Raw genomic sequence first — 16,808 nt, forward strand, 5'->3', positions numbered from 1 at the left:
CCCATTAAAATATCCAGTTGCACTCCTGAAAAGAGGAAAACAAATAATCCTTTGATGACGGCTTGAGCTATCATCCCTCGGTAAAAATTGTCTCGACTCTTTTTGTTAGCCAATTTCATCATTTTAAAAGTTTTACAAGAAGATAAATATATTTTATTTTGTTTCAGAAATGACCTGGAAATCATGTGCAATGGACCGTTAATATTTGTAATGGCAATATACTGGCTGTCGACTACCTGCTGATTAAGTTTCTAAGCAGATCAATTTCTTGACGCCGGAGCCACACAACGCTAGGCGTCGAATCATTCTAAGTGGACGGCTGAGCGATTGGGAACACAAGCCAGCAAAATACGGAAGTGGGCAAGACGCCGAGTTGCTACAACAAACGCCATATTGAATAGGGAACGAAGGTCTAGTTTCGGCTGTGCACGCGACTTACAAAAAAACACGCAGCTTGGTTAATAAATAATGAACGAGGCAGGAAAACACTCAGGGGAATGTGAACAACTCAGCCAAATAGACTGTCAAATGAAAACACGACGACGGTGTAATTTAAAGAACACAACACAACTAAAGCACATGAAGCAGACGACACGAGTTGATAGCAACATGCACGCATGCTCACACCATAGCATCAAGTCAACAATAATAACATACCTTTTAACATCGCGGTTGAATTAATTACCACCCAGCGAAACACATATTGCACATAAAATATCCATTTTACACCGTTTCTCACCTTATTTTTAAGTTGCTGTGCGATAGACCCGTGGATTTGTCCTGGCCTCGTAAAGTTGTCCGACTCGGCGATGCCGTCCACTGCCCCAAGGGTCAATCGGCGACCGTGCTTGACCACCTCTTTCTCGGGCTGGGTCTCTGTCTGTCCTTTAAACTGCCACGGTCGTCGGGGTCCCCCTGCCTGGGTAGCAGGGCGTTGACCGAACAACCCCCGGTCATGTCCGAGGGCTGTAGACGGTCGGGCCGAACTACCATATAACCCCGAAGTAAAGCTTGGATGGCTTTGAAGATTGGCCGCGGCCGAACTCGGTCTGATTTTTTTCTTTTTCGATGACGGATTTTGCGGCATGGTTGTGTTTTCCGCTGTCACCAACGCGTCCAGTAGTTTTTCCTCAGCTGGGGTAATGAATCGTTTCCTGGCCTCCCCACATAACCCACCGCTCGACAAACTGTGACCGTTTAACTTCCGCCCGATGTTCCCCAAATCCGAAGACCGGCGCCTGTTCCAACACGAACAACTGAATTAATATCACAATCCCGTGTGTTCACAAAAGGGAGGTTTATTACATAATCAAACACCCTACGGGGGATAGCTGCTGTGATACCGTAATATTAAAAGCGTGTGTAACGGTAAACGCGATCTATCTTCTGTTGGGTGTCGTATTATTCCGCGCGTTGTCCATGCGAATGTCAATATCCCCTCGATTAAACATGCAACGCGACACAGCAGTTGACAGCTTTACTCAACATGCACAAGGGAGCTTTTGTTCAAACCGTATTGATACCTTTTAGACGTGATAAACAAGATAAAAATTAGATTTTGTTCGTATGCAAACGTGTACTGTGCTAATGTTATGTATTATGAGATAATACACTAACCAGATTGTTTTTATTTAAAAGGCAATTACAAACCAGACTGAACAATATATTAAGATTTTTCGTTTTTGAATAATACCAGTATCTCAGGGGGGAAAAACATTCAGTCCGGTTTAGACAGATTCAACCGTATATGGTAAAGGGTTCTTTTTTATAAGAAAATGTGTACATGTCATGCCCGCCCTGTCAGATGAATCAACATGAGTACTTGTCTACACATTTCGTTCAATATATATTTTTTTAAATCGAAAAACAATTCCATGGTCCTTAACAATGTTACTTTTTACAAGTGCCAAAAGCAACAAATTACATGATTATTATCTTGATTTGTTATAACTTTGTTCATATGATAATGTTATTGTAGCTAACAAACTTTTAAACCTTAAAATAGACCTATACGTATAATGTTATCATTCATTAAAATTCATCAATGTAAAATTTCATACGACGACACCACTATCGAAAAAACAAGACCCGTGCATGTGATTCCCGGTAAGAATGCAGGTACCCAGGAATCCATTGTTTGTCGTCAGAGGCGACTAAATGGATCGGGTGGTCAGGCGCTGTGACTTTGTTAATTGCATGTCATCGTTTTTGCAATTGCGTGGATTGATCCTGGTTATGTCAGTCACAGGATTGTCCGTTCAAGACTCGATTATTTACAGGCCGTCGTCATATAGCTGGAATACTGCTGAGTACGGAGTTAAACAACAAACGAACAAAATCTTTAAAGAGGTCGACACGAGTCGTGTGTGTATGTGTCACATATCATGTTCAACTTATGAAATATACAACTCCGTCAGTCGCACATTACACAAGTGCTGATGGGTATCTGAGACATCGTATCAATAAAATCAATAAATTTACCATTTTCGGCACACATTTACAACATTTTAAAGATCGTGGTGGTCATGTGGTTGCTAATTCATTTCTTACCCCAGTCTTCATTGACCAATTTTATTTTACTCAAAATTACCCATAGATACTTATAAATATTGTTTTAAAAGCTGTTGCAGAAATGAGTGATGGTTAAATAGACATCATCAAATTTAAGAACAGTTCTTTCAATATTTAATTACATTTAAAACCCGGTATAACTGTTTTTGACTCTCAGTTTAAATATTTATTCATATGACTGGAAAAAAACCCAGATCGTTTAATCACATTTCACTTCTTTATTATTTCACAATGATGTATCCGGTTCAGATTATAAGGGTTCAAAGATAATCCCTTTGATCTTTAAATACCTGAACGGTATGGTGATTAATACTTACTCAGCCTGGCCCGGCATTGTTTGTGGTTCAGCCTGGTTACCTCCAATAACGTAAATATTTACGCAGCAGTTGTGCGTAGTATCACTGTACACTTCACATCGCCGATCGCGTACATGGAAGCTAACTGTGACGTCATCATATTGTGTTGTAGATTATTGTGACGTCATTCTTACCCACTTTGTGTGATGTCACCATTGTTACAATATGGTTTCTTGCAATCTATGCGCGTCGTCAACTGGTATAAGAGACGGAGCTCAGCTAGTCGTCATGCGACGTCATTGTACACACGTCAGCGACAGAATGGAAGAACTTTAATGATTGAACGTAATTAATTGATGAAAGAAAGTGGAAAACACACGAGTGCACTGCTAACTTATTTACACAAACCTCCAGAAACAGTATTAGCAGTCTTATCGTATCCCACTTGCGTGGACCGATGCTCATGATGTCAGTCTCTGGATTGTCTGGTCCAGACTGAATTATTTACAGACCGCCGTCATATAGCTGGAATATTGCTGAGTGCGGCGTTATCCTTTCAGTAGGACACAGAGTGTGAGAATGAATGTTATTGAACATGCAGTGCTTTATGTTCCATCTGTATTATGGCGGCCTGTTTATATTCGAGTTTGCTCCAAATACACTATTGGTCGATAGTGTGAGCAACACTCTAGGCAGTCGGGGCGCGATGACGTTCACTCAGTTAGATCTCACATTGTGACCACCCGATCCTCATTTTAGTCGGCTTGTGTGATACGGGGGAATCGATTCTGCCCCGCAATCCACACGGGGGTCAGTACGATAGACATAATCCTATTGACCCAGGGGGCCAGTATAATAATTCTTGAATTGATAAATAACCCCATTAATTATAGTTTGACATAGTGTTAAAGTTAAATCGATGCTCGATAAGAACCGTGAAGGTCCGGGGTAGAATAGGTCTTCAGCAACCCATGCTTGCCGTAAAAGGCGACTAAGCTTGTCGTAAGAGGCGACTAACGGGATCAGGTGGTCAGGGTCGCTGACTTGGTTGATGCTTGTCATCGTATCCCAATTGCGTTGATAGATACTAATGATGTCAATCACTGGATTGTCTGGTCCAGAATCGAATAATTATCTACAGACCGCCGTCATATAGCTGGAATATTGCTGAGTGCGGCGTTAAACAACAAAGAAAGAAAGAAATGAAAGAAAGATGCTAGATAAACAAATCACTTTGCGTTATTCAGAGAAATGCTGACAGCGAAAGTGCTTCATGTAGCAAATGGGCAGTTTACGTGCGCTTCATTTCCAACCGGAGACATTTGTTTAACTGTTTATTAACTTAGGCCAAAAAATAAAATTTCAGAAAACACAACTGACCCTATTTGTTTCACTTAAATGCTTTCCGACATCTGGAAACAGTCACCAAGAACACCATATTTAACATCGGACATTTCCACATATCATCGTTGCTGTAGATATTTTGGCCAACAAATTTGAAAAAAAAACCCATTGCAGCTAACATCAGTATTTAAAAGAGTCAAACAACAAAAACACCCGTACCCATGGACCCATGTTATCTGAAACACAAGTAGTGTTTAGTTTGGTCATACGTGTATATGCCGTTTGATGACAATCTGTATGAATGTGATGCTGAAAAAGTGAAAGGTATATTACAAATATGCCCGCCAATCTGAACATATAATGCAAGTTATAACTATAACTTTAATGTAAGCAAAAAATGCGTTGTGTTGGCTGATTCGTTTACTCCCTATTTTGTTTCGATTTTCGATATTTCGATATTAACTGAAGCCACTCATCATCCAGTAGTCTTCCTTACAGGTTGTCGTGGTTACGGAGATCCTTACTTGCTGGACTACTTAATGACTACTTAATAACAAAAGTACCGAAACTGTAAAAGTATTATAATTATTATAAAGAAAAGAAATAAAAAATACTTTCGGTAGTCTTTTTCAGTGGTTAATCTTACATCATTGTAGTTAATTAGACAGTTTTTAATGAAATATTCGGGGTGATCTGCTATGGATAACGGTTCACTAACCGCCAGGGGCCCGTTCCACAAAGGGATCTTTGCGCTCAGATAATCGGAACTCTTATACTTTTAACATAGGATTGACGTAGCGAGACCGCTTTGTTGAACGGTCCCCGGAAAGACAAGTATACTGTTTCAGTAACTCAAAGCATGCCACATACCAGTATATCCATGGTTATCCTGTCGTGAACGGGCTCATGCCCCAGGGGCCGAGGGAGTCCCCTCGATCCAGTGTGAGACTGCTCTCAGATGGTTTAGGATCCTGTGAAGGGTTGCAGTAAATGTATATAATTCGTTTTGGTTTCAGTTTCTCTCTATTACAAATCTCTCAGAACTAAAAAGAAATATACAAAGTAAGGCAAATATAGATTTCTTCAGTTTTTGAAGAGATTTTAGTAGGAGATGAACATGATGTGTTTTTGATGTAGATCTAGGTTACATGTAGATTTAACCGCGCTAAATTTAAGTTGGAATCGAACGAACAGCATGAGGCTTCAAATGTTAAATTTAGCGCCTTAGAGTGCCTATTTTCATTTTAGGCCTAGATATTACAATTAGCGCCCTGTGTGGAACGGAGACATTGTTCCTATGTATATTTAAAGTAGATCACTAAAAGTTTATATGCATCATTAACTGTAATTCTGTGGACAAGATAGTTGACGTTTTAACCACTTGATTTATAAAACTGCCAACTGTTGGAGCCAACTTCCATAGTACACACGAAAGTCTTATTTTACGGACGCATCTTTCAATTATGCATTTCGATGACTGTGGCGGTTGGCTGACACTGGAAGAGTTCATAGCATTTGGACAGTTACTTCTTTTTTCGTCAAATTATCTACTCTATCATGCATATGGAAAATACTCGATTTTGATTGGTCAATCAGAGCTTAGCAACTCACGATAAAAACCCTCTAATTTGAGTGTCTCAACACCGCGGACGCAAATTGATTTAGAACAGTACATTACAGTCTTTGTAATTAGGCATATTTAAATAATTATATGCACAAACGGGCTACAAAATGCAAATTTTCAAAGGATGTGTGGCAATAGAACTCTACAAAGAGAATGTATTTCAAGTTTTGAGGACAACAGTGAGCTTGCTTGCTGTTTGGCGCTTTTCTGGATACGACTGTGACGTCATCTTTTGCATCAAAATGAGCGGTATATGACACTATAATAGTGGCGTGTGGTGTAGGACGAAGCCTTTGCAAGGCTTGATTACTTTTCTTTACGGGTGCCCCCTCGTTAGTTTTTGAAGTTGCCGTGCTGCATGATTGCAGTGCGTGTCCTAAGTTCGAGTGAAGTATTAAAGAGCCGAGTCTCCCTGCAAAGGTAATGCAACATCGCCACGTATTTGTGAAAATCGGTGATGACACCAGGGGTTCGCGAAAAGGGCACTCGCCACTCACACAATTGCAATAAAAAAGAAGTATTTGTTGTTTGACGACGCACTCAATAATAGTATAAATTAAATTATATTTAAAAGAAATAAAAACATGTAGAAGTGTACTTTGAGTGCTGACTAATATCACTAACTTAAGATAGTTTCAACTGAAAATTAAACATATGATAACATTAACTGTAAAGTTCAACTTCTTCTGCATCCCAGTTTACAAATTGGAGAGAGCGGGTAAAACATTACATACTAAAAGTAAATTACAATTTATATATATGGCGAAAGATCTTGTGTGGATAAAGGAGTTTTGACAACCACGAATATCTGGTCTCTGTTTTTTTTATATTTAATACTTATACACCTAATGAAATCACTTGTTATAATTATTTCCTTGAGTATGTTAAAATGTCCTATAATTTTGAAAAGTAAGATTGCAATGTTCGTGTTTTGTGAAGTGACGAACGATTTCACAGGTATGGCGCTGGTAAATAACACAAACAAAAAAAACACCCAGGGATCATAATCAGCGCAAACATGTGATTCGAAACCAAACATACTGGATCCTGGCTGCCAGGGGACGCAACTCTATGCATGTATTTTCATCAGTTTACACGACGACGGATATAATATACAGAGTGTTGTAAGTGATGCCCTGAGAAATCCGACTGTGTAGCAGGAAAAAATAAAGTAGTAATGATTTGCAATTTAATCAGCTGTCATATATACAGCTTCTCGGTACCTAAGGGGCGATGGGGTAGCGAAGTGGGTAAAGCGTTCGCACATCTCGCCGAATGCCCGGGTTCGATTCCCCACATGGGTACAATGTGTGAAGCCCATTTCCCTCGCTGTGATATTGCTAAAATCAGCGTAAAACCATATTCAATGACACACATTTGTAGTTTGCTGATGACGCAGTACTATTTACAGACAAAGAAAAATAAAGGCTTAGTGTTACTTGATGGTCTAAGAGTATTTTATGTAAAAAAATAACCTAAGGATTAACAGTGACAAAACCAATGTTGTGTTTGGCAAATCATGTAAAGTAAAAGAAAAATATGCGTGGGGCATGGGTGATACAAAACGAACCAGTTACGGTGGGATATAATTATTTAGGTATAACATTTGAAGCAAATGGTAAGCGTACAAATTGTGCTAAGCCACTTCTGAAGAAAGGTGGGCACGGGTAGCCCAGTCGTCTAAGACGCCGCGATTCGCTGTGCAGAGTTGCGTCCCTTGGGCACGCCAGAAACCTATAATTGTGGGTTCGAATCCCGGTATGCCCCAATTATGTTTCTATGTTTGTCGGCACCATACCCGTGCTCGTGGGTTTCACCAAAGTGGTAAACGTCTGAGACCTGCATCACTTCGGGCTTTCCTCCCACATCAAGCTGACTCGCCGTGATATAACTGGAATACTGTTAAAAGCTGCGTTAAATCCAACTCACTCACTGTTTTTTCCCCATCGTATTTGGATACCATTCAGGTTTTATATTTTTTGTTCAGCCGTGACAGCGGCCTGTAAATAGTCGAAATATTGATTTGGAACAGTGTGTGCAGCGGGAGAGTCAGTCATGTTCGAACAATATCTGAGGGGCACCAACAATGCTTCGCTTGTCTCTCATGTGTACGTTTTAACCACCTGGCTGCCCCACCTGACACTATAGATACTGTTACGTAGGCATTTTGGCATTTGTTTCCTGTTTTAAATTCCTCTAGATCGGTGAACAGTATGTCGGTTGTATCACGGTGGTCGGGTGAGGTGGAGTGAAGTACGGTTTATCTTCACGTTCAAGAATTTTTCACTTATATAGCGACGCGCATGCATGTGGTAGCCCGCTTATGCCGTTTTCATAGTGCTAGCCCACTGAGATCCCACGTCATTCAAATTGTGCTAAGCCAATTTTGAAGAAAGGTGGGCACGGGTGGCCCAGTCGTCTAAGGTGCCGCGATTCGCTGTGTAGAGTTGCGTCCCTCGGGCACGCCAGAAACCTATGATTGTGGGTTCGACTCCCGGTTCGCCCCGATTATGTTTCTAGGTTTGTCGGCACCATACCCGTGCTCGTGGGTTTCACCGAAGTGGTAAAGGTCTGAGACCTGCATCACTTCGAGCTTTCCTCCCACATTAAGCTGGCACGCCGTGACATAACTGGAATAATGTTAAAAGCTGCGTTAAACCCACTCACTCACTCACTCACTGAAAAAAGAGTCCACCACAAGCCCCAATCTACTATTTGTAACCTACATATACCTGTTTAATTATTGAAAACATTAATCGAGCCAATAATCTTTTAAAATTGTGAAATCTGGTGTTTAGAATCAATGCTACTGCTACTGAAACATTGTTCAGTTCATCCCCGAGAAACTGCAGCTCTGATTCCGTAAAACATAGTAACAAGCAAAACAGCGCACAGCTGGGCAAGTCGAGCAGGACTAAGGCTCTATCCCCTTATCTAAACAGTAATAATAACAGAATAATGAATATATATCATCATGTTGGTTCTTCAAAAGGAAGCATACTTCAGAGCGCTTTCAATGAAACGTCTATGGTAAATTAACGATTAGGCTTGGTACACCAAATACACCCTATACAATCGCATCAGCAACATTCATAGAGACAATAAAGTATAAATCCCACTCCCCTTCAGGAAATTTCTTCAAGATGTTAATGTACAGGAAACAAACAAATATCAAGTGCATTTTTTACAAACTAAGATTAAGTAACCATAAATTGAACAAGAACTCGGAAGACATACAAAACCACCCACTCCATTCATCAGAGATTACGCTCTGCATGCTCAACTTTTGATGATGAAAAACACTACCTACGTCACTGTACTGAACAGAGTCGAGAAAGACTCATGCTTGCAGGACGGGTCTATGAGAGTTACTGTAATAACATTCTTCATCTCGGACAAGCTCTCCAAGCATCGTAGCAAGAGGTGAATTAGGTCGTTGTTCATTGCAAGTTGATCAGTATATTAATCAAAATTATATAATATTGCTTCTTTCTGTTCTTTCCCACAGGGGAATTCAAATAAACACATACATATACAGTCAAGCTTTCGGCCTTCATCAGTCTTCATTAGAGATCCTGTTGAAAGGTTGAACAGAGTTTGCCTTATGAAGGCCGGGAGGCCGAAAGCTTGACTGTGTATATTTATATAAATTTGTTGAGGTTATTGTATCATGAAGATAACAATATTCCCAACACGTCTATCATTATGATTTAGGAAAACTTTATTTTTGCCGCTTTTTGCAACATTCCAGCAATATCACACACCAGAAGAGCCGGGTTCGATTCCATACATGGATACAATGTGTTAAGCCCATTTCTGGTCCCCCCGCCGGGATATTGCTAAACGGGGCGTAAAACCTCACTCACCCAATCTTGCTTAGAATGTTTGTCGTCAACACATATCTTTGTTCAAATACTTAGTTTTAACATATATATTTCATGGTTCCCTATCCTTTTTTAAGGGTACATGTTGGCGACAAGGTACATGACAACTGACCGTCAGATGTGGAGTGACCAAAGTTTACATTTTTGTAAACTTGAAACATAGATCTTTAAAAGCAGTATATAAGTATGAAGCTTATTTGTCCATTGTTAAAATACCTACCTGCAGAATTGTACTGACAAACGTTTGATGTCATTACTATCTGAAAACAGAAAAAGGGTAGAAAATAAGGAATTGTTAGAAACACAATATCATATTGATATCTTTCCATTTCAGCATATATGGGTTATATGTGACGTCACGTTATGTTTTTTACTTTTTGAGTTTTAACATGAAAATTATTCCATTTCACGGGGCAGCTCAACATCAAGACATGTACAAGTCTCGAAGGCAATTGTTACTTTAAATCATAATTCCTAGATTATAGAAATGATAAGAACATGTTGTCCTGATTAAAGTGAGTGAGTATGGTTTTACGCCGCTTTTAGCAATATTCCAGCAATATCACGGAGGGGGTCACCAGAAATGGGCTTCACATAATGTACCCATGTCGGGAATCGAACCCGGGTCTTCGCCGTGACGCTTTAACCACTAGGCTACCCGACCGCCCCCTCGATTAAAGCCCGGCGTACTGTCAGCTTATCTAGACTTGCCTCTTAATAAAATAGAGTGACTATACATCCATGGCTGTATAATTGAGTACAGACTTTAGGCTATTCAGCGTGTTGACGCTAGAGTTGTTTGTTCATAAGATGAGACCTGTGCCATGGGGAGTGGACATTGGTATGTATGTTGGTCGTGAGCCCCTGACTGATGAACTGTTGACAGTTTTATTACTAAACAACTATCCTTTTGGATAGCAGTATTTCTTGAGAAATAAACAGAAATATGTAAGGCAATGGCGTGGAATCTCAGTGGGCTAGCACTATGAAAACGGCATAAGGGGGCTACCACATGCATGCGCGTCGCTATATAAGTGAAAAATTCTTGAACGTGAAAATAAACCGCACTTCACTTCACCTCACCCGACCACCGTGATATAACCGAATATAAATGAGACATAAACTCCCGGGAAAAAGAAAGTATACACTTGACAATTGCATTTGACCTAAAAATTACCAACAGCATCAAAACGTTACCAGGCTGAAAACAGTCGCCGAAACACTGCAACCTTAAGGTCCAAAACACATCCATGATACCCGGATCAAATACATCACCTTTGAATATTAACCATTTCTTGTTTAGCCACCATCACCATCAGATCTAGACATGGGTGCATACTTTATTTTGCCTTGCAATTTACTTCAATTCTATGGTGAGGAGGTGTGATGAAATGGGGTTTAGCGTTGTGCTCAAGAATATTTTTTCTAATATAGAGACGTGCATGTGTGTGTGTATGTGTACGTTTGGTGCATGTGTGCGTGTGTGTGTGTGTATGTCTGTGCGTGCATGCATGCGAGCGCGTGTGTGTATAGCTACTTTCCTCGTCCGGACTTATGCACATGGGTACCCCACTAACATACAGAATACTGACCTCGAGTGGCATTTTGGTTTGAGAGCTGTATTGCGTTTTGCAACAAAAACTGGTGGTCAGTTTAGTTTAATAAAAGGGGAATCCTACTAGCAAAGGCACCACAAGGAGGATCGCAGTCAAGAGCTATCATAAATTGATTGGTAAATTTCTGTGTTTTATATGAGTGAAAAAACAATACATTGACATGGCACTACATCGTCCGTTTTAAAGCTCTTCACTTCATAAAAAAATACAAAAAAACAAACAAACAACAACAACAAACAAAACAAAAACAACAACAAAACAAAACAAACAAAAACAAAATAATTAATAAATAAAAAATAAAATAAGATAAAAAAGAAATATAAAGATAAAAGACCGATATGTACCTCCCACCCCCCAACCCCCGCAAAAAAAAAAAAATAAAATAAAAAATAAAAAAAATAAATAAATAAAGAATAAGAATAAGATATGAATTGTAAAAAAAAATAAAAGACCGAAATGTATACTTCAGACACTAGTCTTCAAGAAAAAGGAACAGTATATTTTTCCTACAGTGCGAGTTCCCCCGTCCCCCGAAACTCAAATGGTTGTTCCCAAATAAAGAGAAATGAATAACCCACAAAATCTGGTAACACTATTGCCGGTCGCTCCTGGAGACAGAACAAATATCTATAGGAAAACCTTATTGCATAATTCCCTTGATATGATAATCACTCAAGCAAACTGCGGGTGACAAGCACTGCTCTGATGCAAACTGTCTCTGCAACGTGTGTTGATAAAGCGATACGACTGAGAGCTTTGTGCATGGCGTGTTGGTACAGCAGATAGCACTAAGAGGTTTAGTTAGTCGGTCATGTTGATAAAAATGTGCTGTAGTCATACCCCGAGACGGTACTCCGTCACCAGGGTAATCCCGGCTGGAGAACACGTACCTTGTACATCCATCTGTCAGCCTGTCTGCGTCACACCAGCTGATTTATGAAACACACAACGATACTCATCATCAGACAGTCTACTATAGACTGGAGCCAGTTTCCATTTCCAATATTACATTTTTGTAATTTTGATTGATTGGACAGAAAAACTATCCGTTTTCATGTATGTGCTTTACAGTTACTTACATTAAACAAATACCATCTTCAAATGATTGGTCATTTCAATTTATCAAGCTCAGATACCGTTTTGTTTGTTCCACGGGGGAAGCTAGCCGTTTTACAAAAGTAAAGGACCTGTTTCATTGAAAGAGTGTGACTAAGTTGGGTTTAACGCCTCTTTGAAAGTATTCGAGCACGGTAATGGTGCTGACAAATCTAGAAACACAACCGGGGCGAACCGAGATTTGAACCCACGATCATAGGTTTCTGCTTCTGAAAGTACAGTAAGATACGGTTATAACGAAAACTAGTTTTAAATCTTTGTAACCGTAATTCGTTATAAGCTTGTAAGATCTCGAGAAGGTCGTGTTCCTTTAGAATAAAGTATACTAATAATTAAGACCATTTGCAAATTGTAACCCGAATTCTTGTTGATGTTATTAACGCCGAGTCTGCACCTTCTACATCTCGTACAAACAAACAAATACGTTTTGCTTGAGGTGTATGGTTTAACATGATACCACGATACACTGATTAAAGTATGTTATAGGACTGCAAGCATTGCAATGGTATTGGTTCATTATAGATGATACTTATGTACACTGTCAGGTATAACCGTAGTCTGTCTCCCAGACCCTTGAGAATGAAGTAAAAAGGGCAAACATGAAAAAAGGTTGCATAACGTTGAATCGATTGGTAGAATAACAGCAGGTCAATACCCTGAATACACTTATTACTGAATACCCATAAGTTGTAAAAGCTTGATATATAATTCCCGCACATTTGTCGGGAGAACCATAGGAGCGATAGAAACTCACATCGTAACCGATTTCCGTACAAACAACAATATATTAATATATGTTTCATGTATTCAAACAATACACGCGTCACGGAATGTATGGACGCTACAATCTAACGTTTCATCGCCATTGTGTGAGACATACATATATAATATTTGGTGGCGTGTCTCAATCGATCATTCCTATGGTATAATATGAATTAAGGTAGACGAGGTCGGCTTATTTAATAAAAGGATGTTTTGCGAAATTAAGAATAAGACATATTCGTCTTATTGGGCAAACAAATAAACCTTATCAGCAGCGAAAACAAATAGTCAGCTTGTTTACGACTTTCTTTATTTACAAATAATATAGCATCCTTATTAAACACATTGATTGTAGAGTATATATATATATACAACATGAAACTGAGTTCTAGCAAGTTATATGTATTTACAAATAACAATCACATGTACAGTTGATTGAAAAAGCACAAAGCTTGATTGGTTCAAGCCGGTCGTTGATTGAACAAAGCACATTGTTGATTGGATCAGTATGATTGCGTAAAACAGATGATTGTTTTGAGAAGTAACAGTTAATTGTTGATTGGGGTAACCGTTCGTTTGTAGCAACAACAGTTGAGTAAAACAACACCTCATTGGGTTAAAATAACACAGTGGGAATGAAGCAATTAGACGATAACAAGAAGCTGAACACATGTAGAAAATAAAACAAGAAAGTTGTCGAGCACACTGCTGCTATCTACAAGGAAACTCTATCCCAGTACAAATTGTTATCGTCTATATAGAGAATATTGAATTGTTCTAAGGGGCGATTGGCACACGTTGATAAATATTATGGTGATAATGTACAATTCATCACTTACATCATCTTGTAACACATCACAGATCTAGCACAAATGTTGAACCTAAGATGGTCCTAGAATTCATCCACGTTGAATTACAACCAAAAGTATATCAACAATACGTGCACTGTTTGCCGTCTTTGAGAACTGTCCTTGGAAACTCCAAATCCGGCGACACAAAACATCCAGAGTCCATTCCTTGGTCTTGCGTTTCCTCAGCGCGTGGCACCACCGCCAAGGGAAGTAACCGCACTTTAGACGGTGTCACTGTTCCTGCAGGTATGGAGATGGGTTCGCTGATGTCGGGAACTTTGGAACGATGTTGTGTCGATGATGTTTCTTTCTTCAAAATACGTCTGATGCTCTTCAAATTCACCTTTACTTTCTTCCATCGGCTGTCCTTCACCTTTGATGGGGAGCCGCCTTCTTGGATTTCGGAACAATTCTGTAGACTGCCACATAGTCGTCGAATAAGGTCGTCGTTTCTTTTCATCACGTCTGCTTCTTCTCGTCGTAAAGTTTCAACAACCCCCATTTCAATTTGTTCCACACTGCGCATGCGTACTAACGGACGACTGGGAAATTCCGGCCTCTTTGACACCGAAGTTAAAGTTGGAACTGCGTGATCCGGCGATTTGTCATGGTTGAAATCCCACTCGTCACTACTGGAATCATCCCCGGCACAATTCAAAACGCAACACGAAACGCAGAGCTTACTCATGTTGGGTACAGCTCCGGACGGTGTCGCCATGTCACTTCTCAACCTCGTCTTCCCGTTCACAGGTGTGCTGGTCATGTGGAGATAGTCAATACTCAATGCCTTGCTCTGCATGTTTAGATCACGGACTGTTTGCATTTGCTTAGATTATGTTGCTCAAGAGAGGGATGTAAGGCAACGGCGTCCAGTCGGAATTTATATATCTTTTCCATTATCTTGTCAAAACAATTGGGTCGACACAGAGAATTAACTCTCAGTGTCAGGGGCCTATCCAAGGAGTGTTTGTTATCGGCTTAGGAATAATGAGGCTTGTTACGCCAGTGGACGGAATGAATTAAGACCCTTAACGGATTGTTAGAGGCTTGACGGGGATGCTCGTATGCAACGCTCAAATACACAGGTTACTTATGTCGGAGGAGACAGTGCCAGCTATTGCGTATATGTGTGTGTATACATAATCAGTCTAGATAAACGGGCTGGAAATATGTGACAATTTGAGGTTATTCAATTCCTAATCGTAAAACTGTTTTATCAACCACAACACATCAGTGTATATAATCAGGTGTACCATATTGAACGGCTTAACCCTAGTTAGTTAAAATGAAAACATACTTAAAAGATTGATTATGCTTAATTTTTAATACTAGCTACCAGTTATTTTCAGCTTACTGTTTTAAGTCTGTACCTGCTCGTTATTTTCATAAAACCAAAATTTAAAAAAACTCTCGCTACAAAGAAAACATCATTATCGTATTTCCTACCCAATTGATTTATATTCTTATATTTGTTTTTTACTTCGACTTTTTTATTAGAGTATACGCGAGGTATACTCTGTTCTCCCAGCAGTGAAGGGGTACCCGATAGGATGAGATGGTAATGTGACTGTTAAATGTCTAATGCCTCACACGCAGCTTGGGTTGTATACATCCCAGGGAGCTGAGAATGACAGGGGTAATGATATAGCGCGTAAACAAACTTTACGGCGAAAATTTGGCGCATTATGAATATGTCATGTACATCAATCTAAATGTAATTTGTTAATGTTACATAAAGCATAACGATAAGAAAATAACAATTTCTTATTCACTTGGTTAAAAAAGAGTTTCTAAGCTATTTTACTATTGTACATACCAAATGTTTTGTCAAGGTTACTTAAATTATTTATTTGTTCTAATTATATTTTGTTCCAAACTGAGATTATATCATAAATTATATTGTATGAAAATCAACGTCATTAATTGTTTTCGAAGACAGAATATGATGATTACGACATTGCAGAAATGGAATACATGGGGTAAGATTTAATCGAATTATATCATGTTAAGGAATGTTTCGATAAATATGATATTTTCCTCTGTAGTCAGTCTGTACGATATCTGGTCCTGGTAAATATTGACTGGCATAGTGGACCAACGTATATGTGTGTTTAACCCCAGTAAAATGAAATGATAATACTTACCAATATACAACAGGAAACATTTATTTAAATAAAAGAAAATTTCTGTTAAAAGGTAGACTAACATCTAGTCTCAGAAATGAACATATCGTACAGAAAAAAAACAGTTGTTCAGTTATCTTAATAAAAACATAATAAAAAGGAGCCCAGTGACTCTCTTCATTGTCAGATACTGCAGTGATCTAGACTTGCCAAACATAGACTTGCATGGGCTGTATTTCGATAATTATATATTTGTGTCAGGGTCTGTAAGACAGACTAGGTTTAAGGTACAAATGCGTTAAACAATCTTGGAATGTTCACACAAAATGGCGTTCTAAAAAGTCTGGTACCTCGATAGTTTCGATGTGGGTTTGCTTTTCAGTAAAGTATGATTACTGAATTTGGAAAGATTGGAGACAAACATTCACGAGAAAAGGGATTCGGTTGATGATGGCTCCAGTCACAGACAGGTCATTAAATCATCCGATCACAGAAAACAATCACAGATCATGGTATGATATGTTCCTGACAAATCAAAATGGAATCTCTTGGTGCATATGCTCGAACTCTCTCACAAGAACTGGTCATGGTTGTTGCTATATGACGGCGGTCCTTGTTAAA

The 16,808-nt window shown here is 39.2% G+C and overlaps 1 protein-coding gene across 1 annotated transcript in view; it reads right to left on the reverse strand.

Moving 5' to 3' along the window:
- Positions 1-14,863, reverse strand: part of LOC139450825 (cilia- and flagella-associated protein 337-like) — a 70,393-nt gene extending 55,530 nt beyond the window's left edge. Inside the window, exons 1-2 of the mRNA XM_071232661.1 lie at positions 14,154-14,863; positions 740-1,256 (exon numbers count right to left, since the gene is read on the reverse strand). Of these exons, the coding sequence (XP_071088762.1) occupies positions 740-1,256; positions 14,154-14,863 (1,227 nt within the window). The remainder of the gene's footprint in view (positions 1-739; positions 1,257-14,153) is intronic.
- Positions 14,864-16,808: the final 1,945 nt, after the last annotated feature.

This window comes from Haliotis cracherodii, unplaced genomic scaffold (genome assembly GCF_022045235.1).
Source record: "Haliotis cracherodii isolate W230 unplaced genomic scaffold, xgHalCrac1.p SCAF_8, whole genome shotgun sequence".
NCBI classification, from domain to species: Eukaryota; Metazoa; Mollusca; class Gastropoda; order Lepetellida; family Haliotidae; genus Haliotis; species Haliotis cracherodii.